The 24294-nt window shown below is 34.7% G+C and overlaps 1 protein-coding gene across 1 annotated transcript in view; it reads left to right on the top strand.

Annotated features, from left to right (window-relative positions):
- The window catches only part of ddx10 (DEAD (Asp-Glu-Ala-Asp) box polypeptide 10), a 459716-nt gene that overhangs the window by 94905 nt on the left and 340517 nt on the right, over window positions 1-24294 (top strand). The window contains 3 exon segments of the mRNA XM_028799405.2: window positions 6836-6923; window positions 20189-20277; window positions 22815-23196. Of these exon segments, the coding sequence (XP_028655238.2) occupies window positions 6836-6923; window positions 20189-20277; window positions 22815-23196 (559 nt within the window).

Raw genomic sequence — 24294 nt, 5'->3', positions numbered from 1 at the left:
AACCTTTTTGCTTGACTGTCTTTTTATAATAATTTGGAAGACTACATTGTAACTTATTGAGGCACATGCTTTTTAATTGTTTGCCTAATTCAAACTTTTGCAAAAACTATTTCATCAAGTGGTAGTAGCATTCTGAATAGACATCAGTGTTATTAGCAATGATAACTAACTCACTTTATAAGTCCTGGCAGTTTTCACATTACTTAAAAATCTAGTGTTTTTATCACGCCATGGTTCTGGCCCTGGTCCTCTCCATAGAGAGCCATTTCTACTACATCTCTCATGATAGGCACACTATGGGATGTCCTTACAGTTTGTTCAAACTACATCATCTGGCATGGTAGTACTGTGGAGGAAATTACATTTGAGAAAATACATAAGAACATCCCTTTTCGCCTGTAGAAAGCAAGTCACTGTTATGTTAGGTTGAACAGCGAGTTTTTCAAATGCTCATTTTCATCTTAGCTGTATGACACCTTGTTGCAAATAATTTCTGTGCACTTTGGAGGTAATGATTGGATGAAGACAAGTTCAAAATTATCTACTAACAGCAGAGATCGAAAAACAGACTTCCAAACTTGAAACTCTCTCATCCTTCATTATGTTTTTATGTTATTTCAATGAAAACCACAATTTGGGAGTCACAAGGGATAGGGAACAGGGCAGGACACTTATGTGCTGAATGAAGTCTAAGAATGCAGACACAACTTAAAGTTCAGCAATTCAAGGGCTAAATGCAGGCCAAAAGACCCCAATCTCTTTTTGATGAACTGAATGTTTCTGAATTTTCATTGGTTATGCAGTAAGTTTCACACTGATATGCACTATGCAGTGTGCATGTGCAGACAAAGTCATCTTATATTCCCCTGTAGCTAATTTTGCCCTCACATTATCAGCTATTTTGTTCAAATCTGGCAGGTAGTGTTCCTTCCCATAATTATACTCCACTTTCTATCTTCTCTGGATGTATATGCAATAAGATGCTGTGTAATGTCAAATAGAGGGGGGTAAAAAAACACATAATAGAAAAGAATTAAAATTATTAAAAGACCAGTATTTAAGACACATTTAAGTAAATGAATGATATCCAAACCCCACCTGAACAGAATGCTGGCACATATATATATATATTTAATTTTATATGTTTCTGGAGGTTGGTTTCAATTTCAGTCAACTTTACAAAATATAAATGCATTATGCAAAAATGTGTCCATTTGTTGTAGTACTTTGTAAAATCATAAACACATTTAACCAGTTAATTGGGAGGTGTGTAACACAATATCTGCTCAGTGTTGTTTTTTGAAGTTGATTGAGACAGCTAATGTCTGCACATAACTATGGAAAGGAAGAAACAAGTAATTCACATGACATTTCTTTCAGTTGATTGAGTTCTGATTATATTCAGAAGCCAATTCAGTGTAGTTATGTGACATGTTTTCTAGTTTTATGCTGTGTGTTAATTGAAATCTTTTCTAATTGTAAGTGGTACAGGTTTGCTATTTACACTTTTATATAGTAAAGTAATATTTTGGTAAAATTGAGATTAGTGTTAACATATAGCCTTTAGAAAAACTATATGTTTGTTGACTATTATAATCTTGCTTTAGAAATTGTGTTTATTTAAGGGAAAGTTGATGCGTCATTTTATTCAGAATCTGCAACAGCTTTTTTACCAGTCAAAAATGAGAGAGATTAACTCGAGTATGCTTATTTAAGCAACTTATGATTTTAACCTGTACTTGTTTGCATTGTTCCCTTGTCAAGAACAGGGACAGTAAAACACTACGACATCACATCTTGGAGTAGTTGTTTGTTAAGCAAGGAACCCATATTGTATAAAACCCTTTAGCTGTTTCACCATTTGTTTTTTATTACTTCTTTGCTTATTTCATTCATTTAACATTCCTTAATATCAATTAATTTAAGCCAGCTTTAATCACAAAATTACAACTAAATATAGTTTATCTTCATGCAAAAATATTTTAGTTGCTTTAGACATAGCCTGATATTTGTAATTGTAAAGCAAACCTTCTGTAATTATTACATTAATGTTGGATGTCGGTTTGGCCTGCCACAGGACTAACATTTTTATGCAGTCAGTTTAGAGAAGAAATCAAAGAGCAGGAAACAGGCTCTTTTAGCATAATTAGTTTTCCATGCTCACCTGTTAGGGAGAGATTTGAACATATTTTACATTTCTACATTTTTAAAGCTCTTGCTGTTAAGTTTTCACCGTCTGCTACATTTTCTGTTTGTTGTAGATTTAAGGTTCATAGACACTGAAAGTTTGTCAGTGGCATTTACTTGAAAAAGATGAGCAAAACAAAAGAAAAAGCTTGTTACCACACATTTAAATAATGTAATACCTCCTGGGAACAGAATGATTTATGTCTTAGTCCTATGAAAATGTTAAACATTACATTATTCTCATGTTAAAAAGATGTGAGCCATGGCTTTAAACAAAAATATTGTAGTGAGAGTCACTAAGTGGTGTATAAACGACAGAAAAGCGGACACTACAGATTTTTAACTTTGTATTCCGGTACAGAAGTAAAATATCCTGAATATTACAAAATAAGTAGCATTTAGTTGTCCTTTTCCGTTGGGTGAACATTGGGAATGCAGAACTTATTCATAAACTTTCCTCAATAGCAAATTTCTTAATTCTTAAAGTCTAAAATAGAATGTTGGTGGTACTTTATATTATTTGTACAACGTGGTGGTAGCGGTTAATGTTGTAATATAAAGCAAAATTTCTATTGTGTGTGTGCTTTTGGTGTGTGGGTGTGTTTGTGTGTGTCCTGCGGTGGGTTGGCACCCTGCCCAGGATTGGTTCCTGCCTTGTGCCCTGTGTTGGCTGGGATTGGCTACAGCAGACCCCCGTGACCCTGTGTTTGGATTCAGCGGGTTGGAAAATGGATGGATGGATGTATTCTGTAAAAAAAAAAATTGTTGATATATTTTGTTATATTATGGAGTTAGAAATTGTAGCCACAAAACAGTAGTTTCTGTGCACAAAAAATACCAATTATTTGCCATTTTGTTAAAACACTAGATTATTTTTTTATTATCTTAATTATTAAATAGTACCACCTACTTTACGTTTTATTCTCTGTTATTATAAACAGCATCAGACTGCAAGGCAAAGTACGCAAAGTGAGCATCACCTTAAATCATCTGTGGCTGCTTAGGGCATGCCTGAGATCTCCCCATGCCCAGAATAGCGCTCAGATCCTTCCAGAGTTCAAGAAAGAATGATTTATTAGGAGATGGTAAGGTTTTCCAGGAAGGGAATTGCAAAAGAAAGTGTATAGAAAGAAATTCACTCAGATTCAGCCTCTTGTGGGTCTCATTAAATATAGCTCAACTCTTCCTTTCCAATTTCAAGCTTTTCCCATGTGCTGGCATTTTCTGTTCACCTTGATTTCCACCTCCTCAGATAATCCCTTGCCGCTACTTCTCCCTCAACTCCATGTTTGGCTGTTAATGGGGCTAGAAGTACTTCTGAAGTCCAACCTGGAAGCACTTCTAGCATCACATCTGTCCTGCTGAGAGGTAATTCTGAGTCAGTCCATAACAGTGAGGAATATGGTTGTTCAAAACAGGCTCTGCTAGTAGTCCCAAATGGTTCTGCCTTTCTGGTGGGCTCATTAAATTTAATGTAGCAGTCACTTGGAGAGGTGCCTAAAGCACAGCCACAGTCTCTTACTGCTGTAATCCTTGGGAGTGCTAAAGTTAAATCCCACATTACCCTCCAGTATTCATGTGTATCAAGCGTCTCAGAGTAGGAAAATGGTCCTAACTGGCTTGAAAATCTCATAGTGATGCAAATTTAGTCCTATTCTTAGGAGTAGGAGTAAAAGCATTATATTAATTTTCCAAATTAAGAAAAACACTCCTAACTTCGCTGGTACAGTCATATGAAAAAGTTTGAGAACCCCTCTCAGCCTGCATAATAATGTACCCTACTTTCAACAAAAAAAGATAAGTCTTTCATTTCCTGGGAACATCTCAGTACTGCGGTGTTTTCTGAACAAAGATTTTTAGTGAAGCAGTATTTAGTTGTATGAAATTAAATCAAATGTGACAAACTGGCTCTGCAAAAATGTGGGTACCCTTGTAATTTTGCTGATTGGAATGCATGTAATTACTCAATACTGATTACTTGCAACATCAAATTGGTTGGATTAGCTCGTTAAGCCTTGAACTTCATAGACAGGTGTGTCCAATCATGAGAAAAGGTATTTAAGGTGGTCATTTGCAAGTTGTGCTTCCCTTTGACTCGTCTCTGAAGAGTGACAGCATGGGATCCTCAAAGCAACTCTCAAAAGATCTGAAAACAAGTATTGTTCAGTATCATGGTTTAGGGGAAGGCTACAAAAAGCTATCTCAGACGTTTAAACAGTCAGTTTCAACTGTAAGGAATGTAATCAGGAAATGGAAGGCCACAGGCACAATTGCTGTTAAACCAAGAATCTTGATCAACTTAGAAAAATGTCACTTGGCAAACAGATTGACAAGACTATAGATATATGGTATCAAGTTGCATAGTAGATAACTTCAACCTACTTCTGTGCTATTGATAGATTCCGGGAGTTTTTTGGTCCCTTCTAGGGATGCTTCAATCAGGTTTTTAAGACAGATATTGATCACCGACTTCATGTTATTTGATTGGACAGTTATAATACTGATTTATTTATTTATTTTCTGTATCCCTTTAAAAAAACTAATTAAATAATAGAGAACAGATGTTAACTCCTCATTTTATTAACAGAATGAAATTCTATTTTCTTATTGTTTAGTGACCATAAAATATTAAAATAAATAACAAATCCTTAAAATCCATGCTAATAAAATATCAACAAAAAATGTTTATCCATAATAACTATGGCATAAAAAAAATAAAATGCCTCTCATAATTAATTAATTATAAGCTGTCATATTTTTGTTTTTTCTGTAATGTACTTGTAGTCTACTTGATAATTACAGTAATATTATGAAGAAGATGAATAATCAAAAGAGAAATAATTAAAATAAACAATGACACGCCTCCTGGCTGCTACAGTGCACTCTAAGTGCTGTGTACACAAAACAGAGATCACAGAGCTGCTTTTATGTTGGCTTCTTCAAGTAGTCCTGTCCTTCTCAGACAGGCCTCAACCACCTGAGGAGCATGTTTCTCTCAGCACAGGAGCTGTGCCACTGCACTGTTATTTCCACAGCTCACCAGTTGTAAAAAAAAAAAAAAAAAAACACTTGTGTACAGTATAATTATCAAGTTATTGATGATGAATAACAATTGAGGATGGTATTTGCACAGTTTTTATCACAATTTTAATGTATGCCCATTTAGGAGATGCTTAAACTTTCAGTTAAATCAATCTTTAGCAGTGCATTCAAAATCTACAGTTGTTTTGATCGTTTAGTTTTACTTTGACACATCTGTGTTTTATATACTACGCAAATTTGAGAATTAACAGAAGATTTTTTTGGTTCTTACAATTCATTGGTCACGTTTTCTTATTGCCTTCTTTTCAACTTGCCTTTTAGGAAGGCATTCAGATTCAGGTTGCACTTGCTCAAGCAGTATTTTGTTTAAAGGTTCAGATTTAAGGTCATTGTTTAAGTTTAAGGTATGCCATTAAATTTTTCGTTTTTCTTTAAATTCACTTAATCATTCCCATTTCAGCCCTTTGGAATCTGCTTCAGTATCCTCATTCCTTGGCCTTGCCTCTCAATTACAGCTTATAGGTTTTGCTTCATGTGACAGCTTTTCTTCCACACTACTGCTTAATTAGTCTCCACCTTGCTGCTGTCAAATGCCATCATTTACCTGTATGATAGGTAAAATGGACCACATCATTAATAAAAATGTATTAGCAACACAACAAGCATTTTTTTTTTGTTTTTCCAAGTTTCCTGTTGTAGGATAGCATAGTGGTTGCACTGGTTAGGCTACTGCCTCACAGATCCAGCATCTTCGACTAGAATCCTGTACTTGTCTTTGTGGACTCTGTGTGTTCTTATTTTTGCACTTGTTTTTTCTGCCACATCCCCAGAGTCACGCTTATTATGTTAATTGATGACAGTAAATTGGCAGAGTATAAATGTGGAAGTGCTTTTGAGTGGGCCATGTGATGGACTGGTGCCTTTTCTAGGGCTAATTCTGTTCTTTAGTATGTAATTGGACTGCATTTTACTTTAGAATAAAGAATATATTCAGGACTTTTGGGTTAGTCATTCTGTATAATTTGTAGTGCTGCTAAGAACTAATGTGTGTGGTCAGTTTGCAAGGTGGTGTGCTACAATGATCTTGTTGTTTATTAATGATTGGAATTACAGGATAAAGCTTGTACGTGCTTTTTAAAAATTGTTAAAATCAAAAACAAGGAAACGTCACAGTTCCAGGCAAAAATTATAAACACTTAAGAAAAAAAATCCATAGTTATTTATTTATGTAGTTATTTGTTTGTTTTACAAAGGAAGGTTCGGTACAAATGCTGTATTCGTATGTACATTTTTTGTGAACATATGTCACAGAGCTACAGTGTAATTAAAATAAACTGTGTGCATATGCTTTATGTTTGCTTAGTTTTCTAATGAAATTATTAAGAAATGTATATATAAACAATTGTAAAGTGAGCTTTAAAAATTCTGTCAGATTTTCGTGTGTTTGTCAAGTGGAAAGTCACATTAATTTGTTTTAGACAAGTAAATTTAAACTAACCGATATAGTGTCTCTGCAGTCAGCCAGTAGTTTTGAAATATGTTTTTTGCCTCCATCTGACACTCTAAATTTGGTGCAATTGTTTGTTTGTTTCTTTCTTTCTTTAAGGGTCAACCCAGATAAACTCATCAACGTGCAGCAGAAACTGGAAGCTTTCCTAGCACAAGAGCAGGAGCTAAAGGAACGTGCACAAAGGGCAAGTCACCATGATATTGTTTTAATCCTGCTATGTTAAAGCTGCCACTTTCTCCTATATATCCCTGTAGACTTGGTACAGTCATTTTATACTTCAGTGCCAACTACTGTACATAACTGGCGGACATTTGCCAGGTCAGTTTGTTAATTGTAGGCATACTGTAGACAATGAGGGGTGGATAGTAAGTTATCTAATGTTAACACAATTTTTTCATGCAGGAAGCTGTGGGCGTTTTTTATAGGAATTCATGTGTTGCTGAGAGATTCTTTTCTACTTCTTTCTTAGCACTGCGACATAGCCATATTTTTTTTTAACTGCAAATATATGGAGTATTTGTGTGCATTTTCAGACTCTATATTCCGTTGTCATAAACAAACACTCTTCTAGACTCTGGACAAACACCCAACTAATTAATGCTCAAATACAGTACGACCCAAACTTTTTACCAGTTAAAGTGTTCTTTCCTCCTACTTGAGTTCCTTATGTAACTTATTGCTAATTATCATGTACCATCTTTCCCTTCATTATTACTAGTGACTATTACCACTCATACCTGCATTTCATCTGCAACCTTTTGTCAATATGCAGTAGCATGGCAAAAATTATGATCCAGATTGTGGAAAAGAAGGTGTGGCCAGAGAGCAAATATATGCAAGAGCTTATCTGCTGCTAAACACCGTTGGCCTGAGTCTGTGGCTGCTACGAGTGGCTGCTGGTGAGTTTATGAAAGGATCCTGGCTTGGATCAGCTTAAAATGTTAAAATGTTGGAGGTAGGGAGTGTATGTGGTGTTACCTCTGGCCCAATAAGAGCACTGCAAAGCAGAAGTGAGGCAGACGAGAGTGCAATGAGCTGCATGAAAGGTGCCATGAAAGTGGCAGCAGCATTGGAGAGCAGCTAAGGAAGGAAACAGCAGTTTCAGCTGTGAAATAACACTAAAGAAGCAATTGCTTTCCACCACAGTCAACATGAAAAATCTCACAAAAATAATTTTAGTGAATTTTACATTTTGCAATTACGAAATCTGAAGCTCCATTGTTTTATCACTTATTTCCACCTTAATTAACAATTTGTTATGTTATTATTTTTATGTGTACTTCATACTTGTGTCCAACAAATTAATGTAAAAACTGCCTTGAACACTGGTGTATTTAATAACTATTAGCTTATATTTAACTTGCCTTTAATTTTTAAGTATATGTTTTTGCCCATTCCTTTAGTCTTTATTATAGCTGCAGCAATGAAATGTCATTTTTTAAGATTTTCAGTAATTTGCTTGTAGCCTTTAAATCAAGAATTATGTTTATGCTTTTTTTCTATAATCTTACTATAGTGTTTTGAATCATTTAATCATTTATTTCTGAAAACACTTTCAGTAACCCTTTTTAGTCACTGGGACTTTTTTTGATAGTTTACACTGATTATAATTTAACATACAACTAATATGCACATTGTTACCTAAGTTCTGTTTCAGTGTTCTGTGCTGTAGGAGGCCCCTACTTCACATCATCATTCTCGGTCACATTATACATAGGCAGGTTTGCGTTCCACTATTAGGTTGATTATCCTCAGATTTAAATAAAAATAAGTACTGCTGTTGCCTCCTCTTGTTATAGTTTGTATCTGGCAAGTACTGTGGGCATGATAGTTCGCTTAATGGACTTTCAAACCCAAAGTTTCTGGTTCAGTCTTCATCTGCAACAAACTGTGTGACCTTAATCAAGTCACTTAATGGGCTTGTGCACCAATTTTAAAACCTACCTATGTTAATGATCTTAATGTATTTTTATCTTGTAGAGGTATCTGCAAAATGAAATATAAAGCATTGACTGTAATCCAATATAGTAATATGAAATGGGCACAAAGATTTAAAGGACATCAACTCTTTATTTGCTAACCAAACATCTCATACTTTGTTGACGATGATTCTCTAATCTAGACTGTTGGAAATTTGGGGGTTATTTTGGTCACTTTTACAAAATGTCTGTTCTTTGGAAAAAATAATGTTTTACATTTTTTGAATTACTGCACGCCAACAGCAGTTTGTAACAATTACAGACATGAATTGTATGATCCGTACTTTGATTAAAATCAGGCAGTTTAAATTATTACACCTTATTATTTTATACATTGACACTTTTATGCTTTGAAAAGATACTATATAAATAAAATAGATTATGCTAAATTACTTTAGAGGTTACTGGTTTGTTCTGAGCTAAATAGTAATCTGAAGAATTCTATATAAAAACAAAATGGGTGTTTTCAGGTTTCTTTTTGTAATGTACAGTCTATGTGCTGCATTTCTGTGAGAATACTGCAAACATTGATTATTGAAACTGAATGTCAGAAGGTAAATTCCTGTCTGTTCAGAATTCTTTTAATCTTTGTTGTCACTTCTGGCATTTTAACATACTTGTCTTCTCTCCAAAGCAGCACCTGCCCATGACCTGTGGCAGTTTGTCACTCATCATTTACTCCTGGGATGGCATAATGTCCATAAGGCAACAGTGATGGATAGTGTACCTTTGGGAGTCGATGCCTGTCACTAAATTATAAAGCATATCAGGCAATGGAATTTAGATGTAGAAGCTCATTACACTTTCCTCTTTGGGAGGAGAAGGAGAAGGTTGGAAGGGTAGTTTTTAAAGGAGATTCATGTGGTTAAACTACCATTATAATACACTTTTTCTTACAGAATTTCTAAAGAATGTACTGTAACCCATGCTCATTTTTAACACTGGTAAATTGACTTTTTAGCCATGTTTTCACTTTTAGCATAGAGTACTCTTTCCTGAAACTCTTACTATTTGAATTTATACATGCTTCATAATAAATATTATAATATTTGAAACATTCCAGTTTATTGGCCATGAATGTTAAGCTTTCAAAGTGAGGTAAAACAAAAAGAGTTTTGTAGGGTTTGGAAGCTTCTGTGGTGCAGTGTGGTGCAGTCTGATGTGGTGTTGACTCAAAGATCCCACATCTTGGATTCATATCCTGTACCCAAGTGAGGCTGCAGAGTTTGCACATTCCTCACATGTGTGTTTGGTTTTTTTTTTAAAGCTCTCTGGATTTCCTACCACACCCGTAAAAATTTGTATGTGTAGGTACATTGACCACTTCTGTAATAAATTATTTTTTGGCATCTTTAGACTTTATGTAATTTTTGGAAGTTTTAAATATTTCTTATTGCTTATGCATTTTTTAATTCTGGTGATGCCATTTAGTTTCTTGTTCTAAAGTGTCAGTTTGCATTGATCTTTGCATGGATAAAGCCATGTTGTTCATGTTTGCGATACCTGTTGCCAGTTACAGTATGTGGCATTTTACACCCTCCTGTTCTGCCAGATATATAGTATGTTAGTGGCACACAGTTTCCAGTGTGTGATCTTTGATTATTTTAGTGAATCATGCAGATTATTGTTAGTCAGAAGCAAATAAAACGAGTTTGTTTTGAGAACTGCAGCATTGCTTTTGACTAAGCCTTTTTTGCCCAAGGTTTACGTTTTGCTTTGATGTTTGGTTCTGGTTGCTTGTTTTGGTTTACTGACTCTTGCTTGTGTGTAGATAATGATGATGATTTCCCTCCGTTGTTTCTTCAATCTTTTTATGTCACTCCAAAAATTTTTGTGAACAACTATATTTTTCAAATGATGATAATAAAAATTCCAGATTGATCCCATGTACATGTTCATGGGGATCTGTGCTTATTGGTCTCCATTGATTTACTGGCACCCTGTCTAGAGCCGCTTCCTGTCTAGGTCCCAGGGCTGCTAGGATATGCTCAGGCCCCCTGCAACAATGAATTTTAAGAATGCTATATTGTTGCCGTTTTTTTTTTTTTTTAGTGACATGCACAATGAACAGGCAAAATATATTTAACTGTCTTTGTTGGATCTTTAAGATATTGCTTTATACTGATTAAAAAGAGTTTATAAAAGAATAAAAGATTAGTTGACATCATATACAGGAAAGAGTTGTACAGAGTTGAAAATGGATGGACCTGCTAGGTGAGCAGTAGGGTAGTATATGTGTTTTTCAGTTATTGGTCTCTTTCAGATGATATACTCTTTGAGCTGATTATGTTTATTGACTTTTGACTTAGTTTTATCCAAATGTTACTTTCTGCAGTGGTAATCTGCATACTTACTACCATTTTTGTCTTTATTTTTTTTGTTGAATTGGGGTGTGCCAAATATTTTGTTTAAAATGTTTCTTAAACTAAACATTCATGTATTAGTTTAGCCTCAAAATGTAAGCAGCAGAAAGTTCAGAGGTGGTGTGCAAAATAAGGGGTATGGCAGCATTAACAAGGTAGAATTCAAAATATGAAGAGTGGCAGGAAATGAATGGTACAAATTCAAAAGAAAAGAAAAAAACACATATTCACTGAAATAGTCATAATTTTTAAAATAATGATAGAGGATGCTATATTCCAATAGTTAGTGTAAAATCTATTAAAATCATATATGCCATCTGTTACTTTAGCTTGAACACAGGAGCACAGATCGAAACTGGTTATGGATAGGTTTCCCCCCTGTTTACGACAAATGCATTCCTTAATGACTCTTTGTAAAGTGAACTCTCGTATTTCAAAAATAATAAGCATCATTAATTTCAGTGGGTGAAAAAATGTTTGTTATTAAAAGCCATTTTCCAGTTATTAATGACTCAATAATAATTTCTACCTTTTAGTAATCAGTGTACACTTATAATTGCAAACAAAGCCAACATTTTTTACTTCCTCTTGCAACAGGAGGATGACAGAGGTAAGAAGTTGAAGGTGAGTGCCCAGATGAAGTACAGGTAGAGGTGGTAGCAGCAGATGGATTATTTGCATGAAAGAATAATGAGATGCTAGTCTGATCTGATTAGCTTCTCGTACCTTTCTTTCATACAGCAGTCTGTAGCACTTAGTTAAAAATGCTGCACTGGTTGTTGTAACTGTGAAGATGATAAATCTCAGCTCAAAATGGGCATTGAATGAAATCTATAATAATAAAAGGCAAAGCCCTCACTGACTGACTCACTCACTCACTGACTGACTGACTGACTCATCACTAATTCTCCAACTTCCCATGTAGGTGGAAGGCTGAAATTTGGCAGGCTCATTCCTTACAGCTTACTTACAAAAGTTAGGCAGGTTTCATTTCGAAATTCAAAGCGTAATGGTCATAACTGGAACATATTTTTTGTCCATACACTGTAATGGAGGAGGCGGAGTCACGTATCGCGTCATCACGCCTCCTACGTAATCACGTGAACTAAAAACAAGGAAGAGATTTACAGCACGAGTCACACGCGGGAACGAAGGTAAATGACGTTAATTTTTGACTGTCTTTTAATACTGTGTAAGCATACATATTAACACATGTGCAATTAAACGTGTGCATTTACGGGGTGATTTCTCAGGCTTAAAAGCTCACCTTTTATCAAACGCGGGAACAAAGGTAACTGACGTTGTTCACTGTCTTTTAATACTGTGTAACCATACATATTAACACATGTGCAATTAAACGTGTGCATTTACGGGGTGATTTCTCAGGCTTAAAAGCTCGCCTTTTACTAAAAAGGTAAATGCAAAACTATTTTCAATCAGTTTATTGAAACACTCCCGTTAAGGATTGCAATAACATATTCGCGAGATAAAAGAACGAAGTAGGGGGAAATGGAGGAACAGCCGCAAACAGCGAAGAGCAAAAAATTAATTAAACAATTGAGAACGGAGCGAGTTAAGCATACAAGCATGTTCATAAGGGAAACAAAGCACGGTGTAAAACGTAAGTTTAAATTAAGTTTATAGAAACGCTCCCGCTGCGGATTGCAATAACATTTTCGCGAGATAAAACTTTAATGAGAAGACACGAGGTATAAACGAACCACACGCCGTGGCGCAACGTTAGGGGCAACAGTTTCAACAATTCTATGATCTGCTTCTCGCAACTGAAAGACGGCACATGGCGGATGTTAGCCGACTTGCTGACCGCAACGTTAGGGGCTTCAACTATGGCGCTGACGCCACATCTCAGTGCCAACACTTTGCAGACTGTACTTAAAAGACACGCCCTCCTCACTGGACAGTTAAAAACACCAATCAAACTAACGATGACATCAAGTATTACCCAATCAAAAGTAGGAAAGGAGGCATCTTCATAAAATGCGTGTGGGATGATTTGCATGAGACGCTGCTTTAAAAAAAAAATTATAAAAAAAATACGGGATAAATCCCATCCAGTATTGATTCAAAACGGGACGCGCAATTTATGTGAATGTATGTATGTATATATCTATGTCTATATATATATATATATATGTAGATATGTAAATTTGTATATGTATATATATGTTTATGTGTGTGTGTGTGTGCATATTATATATATAAAAGACAGCAACACTCATAACATATATATATAATATATGTATATATATATATATATATATATATATATATAATATATGTGTATATATATATATATATATAATATATGTGTATATGTATGTATATATATATATATATATATATATATATATATATATATATATATGACAGCAACACTCATAACAATGACAACACAATTACATTGACAATCATGTTACGTTATTTTTAAAATGTTTCCTTTACTTTTTCATAACCTCTTTAACACACTACTTCTCCGCTGCGAAGCGCGGGTATTTTGCTAGTCCCTTATAAACTTGTGTCTTGAACTGTCATATTTTGGGAGATACCTGTATTAAGCTATTAAGCATCTTGTAAACCTTATTTAAAGTTAAACTCTAAGTTTAAACCTGAATTGTAGTTGTTTATTTCTGTTCTAAACAATTCTGTTATATTTTTAAACAACAACAACTAAGGAAAATAACTAACCACATTTATATAAAAAAAGACTGTTGTGGTTTAGGACTTTAGATATCTGGGAAACTAGCTTGGCAGGAATTCTTATGGTCTGTCAGCTTCTTTTCCATCAAATTGATCTAACTTTAACTTTCTTTACTTTGAAAAGAGGCCCTCCATTTAATTTCCCCTAACTATCACAAATTTGGTGTCTTGCATAATCCTAAGCAGTGCTTCCTATTCAAAATGCCTAGAAGCATGACGAAGTTGTCAGTCTATAGCACTGAAGCCTACTTACTTGGAAACATTTGTTATCTGGCTCTGTAGGCCATGAAGGACAGCTTGAGCTACTATGGAATTCAATACCACTTAACTCCACTGATATATATTTTTTTTTTGCATCTCTAATCTTTTTGTCTTAGGTTGGTGTTAAAACCACTTTTGATATTTACTGTTCTGATTTCTGATTTTCCTTCATTTTATATTGATTTTGATGCAAATTGTATCTTTAAAATTAAAAAAAATCCTCCACCGAAATACAGCCAGGGTGTAGGAGAACAACAACTTTTATTTATATAGTACATTTTCATACAAACAATGTCGCTCAAAGTGCTTTACATGATGAAGAAAGAGAAAAAAGACTAAATGAATAAGAATTAAAATTAGGGAACACTAATTAACATAGAATAAAAGTAAGGTCTGATTGCCAGGGAGGACAAAAAAAACAACAAAAAAAAAACACCAGATGGCTGGAGAAAAAATAAAATCTGCAGGGGTTCCAGGCCACATGACCTCCCAGCCCCCACTAGGCATTCTACCTAACATAAATTACCTCAATCAGTCCTCATTGTATTCAGGGTTCTTATGGAAGAATTTGATGATGACGGTCATGTGGACTTCTGGCCTTTAATCCATCAATGTAGGGACATCACGGTGTTTTGATTAGGTGGTGGTGGCACAGATTGCCACCACAGAAACCTGGAAAAAGAACAGAAGAGAAAGTAGGAGTTAGTACGGATTTTCGAGCCACCATGAATAATAATGATAATTAATTGAATATACAGAGCATCAGGATTAAACTAAGATAAAGCTATGAGGAAAGCCATGTTAAAGTAATGTGTTTTCAGCAGTGTTTTAAAGTGCTCCATTGTATTAGCCTGGCGATTTCCGATTGGCAAGCTATTCCAGATTTTAGGTGCATAACAGCAGAAGGCTGCCTCACCACTTCTTTTAAGTTTAGCTTTTGGAATTCTAAATAGACACTCATTTGAAGATGTAAGGTTACAATTTGGAGTGTAAGACTTTCCGAAATATAAGATGGAGTGAGATTATTTAAAGCTTTGTAAACCATAAGCAGTATTTTAAAGTCAATTCTAAATAACACAGGTTACAAGTGTAGTGGCATCAAAACTGGGGTGATGTGCTCAGATTTTCTTTTCGAGTTAAGATTCTAGTAGCTGCATTCTACACTCATTGCAATTTCTTTTTTGGGTAGTCCTGAGAGGAGTGAGTTGCAGTAATCTAGCCGACTGAAAACAAAAGTGTGAACTAATTTCTCAGCATCTTGCAATGTTATAAGAGGTCTAACTTTTGCTATATTTCTTAAGTGAAAAAATGTTGTCCTAGTAATCTGATTAATATGTGATTTAAAATTCAGGTCAGAGTCAATAGTTACCCCTAAATTCTTTGCCTCCGTCTTGACTTTTAATCCTAATGCATCAAGTTTATTTCTAATTACCTCATTATATCCATTGCTGCCAATCACTAAAATTTCTGTTTTCTATTTATTTAGTTTGAGAAAATTACTACTCATCCATTCGGAAACACAAGTGAGATATTGTGTCAGTGAATCAAGAGAGTCGGGGTCATCAGGTGCTATTGCTAAATACAGCTGTGTGTCAGCTCACGTTATGCCCCAAGATAATCTGACCTAACGGAAGCATGTAAATCGAAAAGAGCAGTGGACCCAGGATAGAAACTTGTGGAACACTATTTAGAATATCATGTGTCTTTGAAGTATAATTACCACAACTAACAAAGAATTTTCTACCTGTCAGGTAGAATTCAAACCAATTTAAGACACTGCCAGAGAGGCCCACCCATTGACTAAGGCGATTTCTAAGAATATTGTGATCAGTGGTATGAAATGGGGCACTCAGATCTAAGAGTATGAGAACAGATAAATGGCTTCTGTCTGCATTTGCCTGCAAATCATTTACTACTTTAATGAGTGCAGTTTCTGTACTGTGATTTGTTCTGAAACCCGACTGATACTTATCAAGAATGGCATGTTTATTGAGGTGATCATTAAGCTGCATAATGACTGACTTATCTAGAATTTTACTTAAGAAAGGCAGGTTAGAAATACTGTAAGTCTAAAATTTTCAAAAGCAGAGGAGTCAAGATTATTTTTCTTAAGCAGGGGTTTAACTACAGCAGTCTTAAGACAGTCTGGGAAGACCCCCGTATCTAATGACGAGATTACTATGTCAAGAATGTTATCAATTAGCACAGCCGATACTTCTTTGAAAAAACTTGTTGGTACTGGGTCAAGGATGCAAGTGGAGGATCTCAGTTGAGAAGTTATTTTATATAAATCAGGTAAATCTATCCTGGTGAAAGAATTTAATTTGTTTATAATGGAGTACCGGGGTTTAAGAGGATCAGTATTGGGGAGATGTACTATATTATTTCTAATATCATTAATTTTTTGATTAAAAAATACAGCAAAAGCCTCACAAGTTTCACTGGAAGAATTTTGGAGGCATTCCATTGAATGACCTGGGTTTAGCAGATGTTCAATTGTAGAGAATAAGACTTTGGGATTAATGGCATTGTTATTTATAATTCTAGAGAAATAACACCGCCTCTCATGATGGACTATGTATGTTGTTGTATTCTGTTATTTTAACCTTCAATATCTCATAATGGATAATCAGTTTAGTTTTTCTCCATTTACGCTCAGCACTCCGGCATGTTCTCTTTAGATCAGACACTCTTTGGGTCTTCCATAGTATAACAGTGCTAGAAGATTTTTTAACTATCTTTTCAGGTGCGACTATGTCAGCAGCAGCTCTCACCTTAGTATTAAAATTTTCCACCTTACTATTTACAATATTCTCACTATTGTAGTAAGCACTACAAACGGACTGGTTGCTTAGAATGTTTGATTCATCAGCAGCTTCAAAATTTACAAGAAGCCTTTTTTAACAATATGCTGCTCATGAATATTTTCTGTGATTATTTCTGTATAAAATAGTAAGAGAAAATGGTCTGATAGACCAATATCAATGATCTGCTTCACATTAACTTTTAGTTGTTTAGTAATTAGTAAGTCTAACGTATGACCTGCTTTGTGTGTAGGCTGACTAATGTGCTGGCTCAAATCAAAAGAGTCCAGGAGGTTCATGAATTCTTTTACTTTCGGGTCACACTGATTATCGATAAGAAAGTTAAAGTCACCAACTATTAGGAACGTGTCATAGTTCGTAATTACAAATGACACCAAGTCTGAGAATTCCTCAAAGAAAGACGCATTGTATTTAGGAGGTCTATACACGGATAACGCTAGAAACTGAGAAACTTCACGAATAACAATGGCAAGATACTCAAAGGACTTGAAAATTACCAAAACTGACATCTTTACACTTTAACCGGCTCAAGTAAATGTTTGGTAAACCGCCGCCTTTCTTACCTTGCTGATCCGCATGAGCAAAGCTGTAATTCGGAGGTGCAGATTCAATTAAAACACCCGCACCATCAGAGCTAAGCCACGTTTCACTGAGTGCAAGAAAATCAATTTTCCTATCACTAATAAGATCGTTGATGGAAAACATCTGGTTGATTAATGCTCTAACATTTAATAAAGCCATATTTAATGTTTTAGAAGAGCAGAACTGAATTGCATGTGCGATATGCTTATTCGAGATAGAAATTAAGTTATTTTTTATTAGCGCCACTCTGACAAAAGCCCTGTTTCTATTCCAGAATCAGACACCATACTACCAGGCTAAGACACAGTAAGTCAAGGTTAAAATCATTCTGACAGTGTGGATGGGAACTATGACTCTACCTTGTCTAATCATTGTTTCAACCAGTGTAAGTCTGTTTAACAACCACTACCTAAAAGCCAGTCATTCACGCTGGGATTTGGCTTTGTTGAGGGAACTTTTCATTCTGGATATACATATGGACAGAGATTGCTATCTACTGTTGTCAAGGTCCATATGAATTAGGCTGTATATTTTAGTCCCATATTTTTCATTGAACATTTTTTAAGACGCAAGAGGCAGGCACCTCATATGCCTTTGGTTAGATTCTCAAATTATTATGTCAGATTGGTTAATTTCTGCATAAAATGGTTTTGGAAGAAAGAGAATCATAGCCAATATAATTATTTAAATAAACAACAAACTTCTCCACTCATTGGCTGTGTATCTGTATTTCATTGTCCCCCTAAGCTAGCAAACACCTGTCTGCTGTTTTGGCAGTGAAAGATGATTTTACATTTTATGTGCTGTGAGGTTAGCAAATCATAAAAGTGGATGTTTTTTAAGTCTCCTCCCAAACATAGCAGAGAGTTGAGACAGATATGCAAAAGTAGGATCATTAGACTGAAAACTTTCTACTGGAATCACATAATCAAACTAATGTCTAATCTTCAGGCAAGAGGAGATCATTCGGGTAATATCCTGATGGAGTACAAAGTGTATTTCAATTTCGTTGATAATCCGCTTCATGTGATTGAGTCTTCCTTGATTCTAGGCATCACTCAAATCTGCCTTAATGTGCTGCATTAGAACATAAAATGATTGAGCTGAAGATGAATGACCCCATTAAAGCAGAACTTGAAACACTTGTTCTCTGTCCTTTTTTTGTGTGAACATAAAATTGTGAATTCATATTTTCCACAATACACATCATAAAGGCAACACCTAGGAACAGACTGCCCTACAAATATTTAAACTGAGTAACAGATATTGATAAAGCAAACTACAAATATATATGATTTTGCAAGGCGATTGTGGTGTGGTGGGTAAATAGTGTTTGTATTGATTTGTATAATGTGGTGCTCCATTTCATTGTCTCTTGCCATTGTTGTTGCTTTGGAAACAACTTTGAGGATCACAACTCTAGGCTGTTACATTTCATCTTGACCAAAAGTCAAAGTGCTTCTATTATTGCATTAGAGGGCCCAGTCTTTCTACAGGTATTCTGTCACATTACTGTGGCGTATGTAGGCATCACAGTAAAGATTTCATTAGTGCTTATGGTAACTTTTACGTTTGGACAACACAGCACTGCAACTCAGAATATTTTTGTTTGCTTCAGGTCGAGTTGTGGCAAGTGCTGTAGCTAATTGTAAAATAGCAAATATGAGGCATATATTCACAGACATGTATGTAAACTGCTCCAGGCAGTATGCTTTTTGACTTTGTAGCTGGATAAGGTAAACTGTCTTTACATACTGATATACAGGGATATCTTGATTTGAAATCTACGCAAATTGCAACCACCGTTATACTGACTTGTGTAACAATTGTCACTGTCATTTGGCTACATTCACTTAACACTGTAGCATTGTCTTTTCATTTGTTTTGGAAATGTGCCTCTTTTTTATTTATGCTTTTATTTTCTTACCCAAAATAATTCTGATTTAAATGACAAACTTTTTCTATAATCATTGTGGACCACCAGGGTGCGTACCATTGCACATACCCAACACAGACAAATGGTGGACCCAATTTCAGGGCACACGTTTTAATTTTTTCTTTTTTCCCATGCGAAACACCTTCCCCCATTTCCCACGTGTACAGCACAGGTAAGCACACCAAACACTTCTTTTTTCCTTCCTGTGTCTTTTTTTGCCTCCACTTTTATTCCAACAATCTTTGTCCTCTTGCACCCGACTCTGGCTCCCAGAGTAGTGGCAGCTGGCTCCTTTTATAAAGGTACCCAGAAGTGTTCCAGGTGCTCGTTTACCTAATTCTGGCAGCACTTCAGGGTGTGGCGAAAGTATACATTTAGAGGTATAATAATCTCAATATGACTGAACTCAGCCTGTAAATAATTTGAAAAAGTTTAAAAAAAAAAAAAAATCAACATTGCATTCTTTGCTGAACTATGTTCTTCTGTCGCATTCTCTTGAAGTGTAATTCGGTTTATGTTGGTTAGTATAAAAGTGATAATGGAAACAAATACATTTGATGCAACTATCTCAGGAAAATTTTCAGCCAGGTTTGTTTTGAATATTGTTACTGTTTGTAATGCGTGTTTTATTAGTTATCTTCATATTGTTCATAGACAGACAAGCTGTACTACAATGTCTAATTTTTAACGGCAACTTTATGTTCACTTGTTTGAACATTTCCGTAAAACGTATGGTATTTTGGATTTTACATTTCTAATTTTTTTTTTTTTTTTTTTCTCCTCAGTGTTTTGTATCCTATCTGCGCTCTGTATATCTCATGAAGAACAAGGAGGTTTTTGATGTGTTTAAGCTGCCATTACCAGAGTACGCACAGTAAGTATCAACATTCACATTATCTTTATGTCTAAAGGGCAGATAATTTTTTGAGTTGGCCTTCTACTAGAAAATTTAGGTTACTGACAGTAAAGGTGTTTCTGCATAATGAGGTAGCACTTTCAAGTTTCTGATCCTAACAAAAATAGTGAATTTCGTACTTTCATGTCCAAGCAATATACATCATGTCATCACTCTGCAGAATCAAGATAAGCAAAGATCTTATATGATAGTAATAGTATAATCAGTTGTACAGTATTTTCGTATGTACCAGGTAATGGAAAAATACATATTTGAAAAAAAACTATTATAGCATATTAGGATAATGGAGTAATGCTGCTCTGCAAAGAGTACACTGTGAGATGGCAGAGGTGGTCACTTAAGGCATTGCAGCTAGTTGATTCATAAAAGTATTGTGTTCCATCCTTTAATTGAACAGGATTAGTTCTTCCTGTGTCAGTGTTTTTATTTCCTTTGTTTTTTTTTCTCAATTTAAACATTCCTTTATTAGGTTATAATGCAAGGCATTTTTCATTAGTCCCCAAAGCAAACAGCTTGGAATGGACATGTCGAGAATGATGCCCTCCAGCGAGCTTGTTGCGAGTGCTGTTGTATGTATGTATTATGGACTACAGTTGCACTGCGTTAAATAAATTTAAATTAGATTACACTTCTGCACTTAAATTTAATAGCCCATAGTCCTAGATCAATAGTCCATAATTTATCATGGACTTGGCCAGCTAGTATTTGATATAACGAGTCACATTTATTATTGACATCCTCTTTTTTCGATTTTAATTCATTTTTTTCTATTACTTTGTAAGATTATGTATTGTACAGTATACTCAGGTTTGATTCAAAACCTGTGTTGCTTTTCTTACTTTTTAGCCTGTATCTCTGTATTTGTTTACATGCTCTGCCAGTATATTGATTTTTTTCAGTTTGTCTGCCAAGCAAGCACAATAATGGTATAACAAATGGTGCTGTAATTTTACCACACTTAAACTTACTTTTTAATTTTTTTTGGTATATTTTTATATTTACATGTTATCCACTGGCATCTTGAATTTCATGTCACTGTTCCAACGATGTTGCCTGGGCAGTCTTCTCTGGTTTGATTATATTTGTGGATGCAGAGACTTGTTGATTCTTCCCATTGCACAGAAGCAAATAACATGGCCAGAAAATGGATGGAATTACATCATTTCCATTTACCAGACTCTAATTGAAAAACAAACATTTCAAAGTTAATTATAGTCCAATAATTATGTCCAAAATGTATATATTGAATATAAGTGTGTACCACCACTCTCATCATTTCTTTAGAGGAATCTCTGACAATAAAGTTAAGGCCATATGTAAAATGTAGTCATCATTCCTGTGCATTTGGTGCTTGGTTGCTTTAAAAGAAATTAATGAAAATTATCTCTAAGTGACTGCATTTTACCATTAAATTTCATAAAGTGATAAGTGCAAGAAGTAGAATTTTGGTGATCCTCTGATATTGGATTAGGAAGTCCATGTTATCTAGCAAATGAATAATGTTAGGTGGAATTGTGTCAGTTTGGATTTATTTATCTGATTGTCTGTTGTTTTAAATAAGACATGATGGCTCTTAACATTTTCATCTTTTATCCTTTACTAATACTAATCAAAGTGTGTTTTGACAAAGTGTGTGTTTAGTTTTGAAATGTCTCTCACAATGCAGTCCATCAAATCTGCAGCTTTACTTTCCATTTGCTGTTTTAATTTTTGGTATTTGATTTAAAGAAGTGTGTGAAATTAAACCATGGTGAATCTTTTATTAGTTTCATTATTGTAAAGCGGGGATATTTGCTCAATGAACTATACTATTGTGAGAAAAGAAACAATTCCAGTTGGGTTTTTGGAAAAAGAATGGCAAAGCTTGCAAGCCTTTTAGGAAACTATAGTTTTTGAAAATCTGCACTGTTTTCTGAATCGGAAATTCCAAACAGTCTGTACTTAAATCGCTACCACTGAAAGAACGTAAATTAGATGAACATAACTAATTTTATTAAAAATCATCAGTCTTTGCTAAATGTCAGTAAATGAATCTTCAACAAAAATACTGAAACTGTATTTTATCATTACATATGTTTATTTCCAAAAAATTGGCATAAATGGTAGATATGAAAACACACAACCTGAATGATTAATATTAGGGTCATATAGCAAACTTTGTATCAGGTAGTGGCTCTGGTATTTTTTCATTTAAGTCTTATTCTTCTTAAGGCAAATGTGATGTTTGTGAGTTTTGGAGCAGCAGAAAAGCAAAATGTGACAGAGTTGTTTTATCTCTCTCTTGATGTCCCTCTGAAAATGCTTTGCTTTTGATGCCTGTTTTTATGTAGCTATGTTACATCAGGCGAAGTTGGACAAATGGTAAGTTCCCATTGCCTATTTGCCTTTTAGTGAGGTTACTATTTAAACATTTTGACTTACAAAGTCCCACATACTGTATATACACTGGTTATTTTATCTATCAGAGCTTATTTTATTTTATTTTTTTTTTAAAGATCACTAGGATTAGCAGTGGCTCCCAGGGTCCGATTCATTCAGAAAGCAATACAACAAAATGATTTGAGTTCTGTGAACCATAAAGTAACATCTGAGGCAAGCACAGAAGATACAGAGTCTAGCACTGAGGAAGAGCTGGAGAATTTTAAAGCTGTTCTGAGGCAACAACCTCTTACAGTTGAAAGCAAATCAGAGGATGAAGAAGTTAAAGAAGAGTCACACGCCAAAAATGAAGGGGAATGTTCTTGGGATTTGAAGGCTACACAGACTGCAGGGTTAAACATTATTGGAGAAGAAGATGAAGAAGATGATCTAAAAGATTTAGATTTACTTACAGTGAAGAGAAAAGATGTATTCGGGGTAGAAACTGCAGTTGAAAAGGTATGTTAAGTAACTTAATTTTATAGACAGGATTACCCACCAGTGGTATTCAGAGGTTGAAGTAAAGGTTTTTAAAATACAAATTCTTCTTTTTGATAATGGATATCTTTAACATTTAATGATTATTACTTTTCCTACCCCAGTAATTGCCTTTAGACTTAGTACTGGCCTTCATTTCTTTATTATCAAATACTGCTAGTATGTAAATCCCTGTTGTTTTTTTCATAAAGGCTATATTCTGGAATTGATAATTAATGGCATTTGGCTGGAATTAGCTTTAAATTCAAAAGAACCTTAAATAAAGGCCAATGTTTGTGTTTTTGTTTAGGATAATAGAGTGTAAAAACTTTATTTTTTAACGAAATCCTAACTTGTTTTTATCTGTGTGCAGTACATTATGTAAATATTGTTACTGGACAACCGAAAAAGCTTTTTCTGCAAAAATCTAAAGATCCTTGAATTTTGCCCCATAACTTCTTGGTAGGAAGAAGTGTTGGCAGTTGAAACATTTCCCTTGGTTGTGTGTTCTGTTGCTGTCTGTTTCTCAGGATTCCATCAACAGCATTCTTATCACTACGGTCGAGCAGTCTTCATCATATTTTAAACTCAGTAGTATGTGTGGTGAATATTTAGAGCACTAATATTCTATAGTTGGTACTGCATGTTTCAATTCTTAAGTATTTGGAGTGCACGAATGCAAATAACAATTTTGATTCACTGATTACACATAGCAAGTAAAGGCAATGAACAGAAGTACTTTAGAGAAAATTATGAACTGGGAACTGACACCTGAAATATCCCAGTCTCATATGGTTTGGATTTTCCACATGAAATTTATTATTATATTATTAACATGTAATTCTAGTTGGGGAAATGACATGACTATATCTGTATTTTAATTATTGCTGTTCTATTGTATGCTGTTTTTTGCTTGTTGCCATTTTCTGAAGTTGTAATTCAGATTCATCTTTGTTTATTCAAAGAAATACTATCTAATTTGTATAGCAATGAAGTTCTGCATTAGGCTTTGAAAGTTACATCTGCATATTGTTTGATTGCTGATGTTAAAGTAGATGTGGGAAGAATGCTTGAAAATAC

The sequence above is a fragment of the Erpetoichthys calabaricus genome, chromosome 4 (genome assembly GCF_900747795.2).
Source record: "Erpetoichthys calabaricus chromosome 4, fErpCal1.3, whole genome shotgun sequence".
Lineage (NCBI taxonomy): Eukaryota > Metazoa > Chordata > Cladistia > Polypteriformes > Polypteridae > Erpetoichthys > Erpetoichthys calabaricus.
This window is presented reverse-complemented; position numbering and strand designations above follow the sequence as displayed.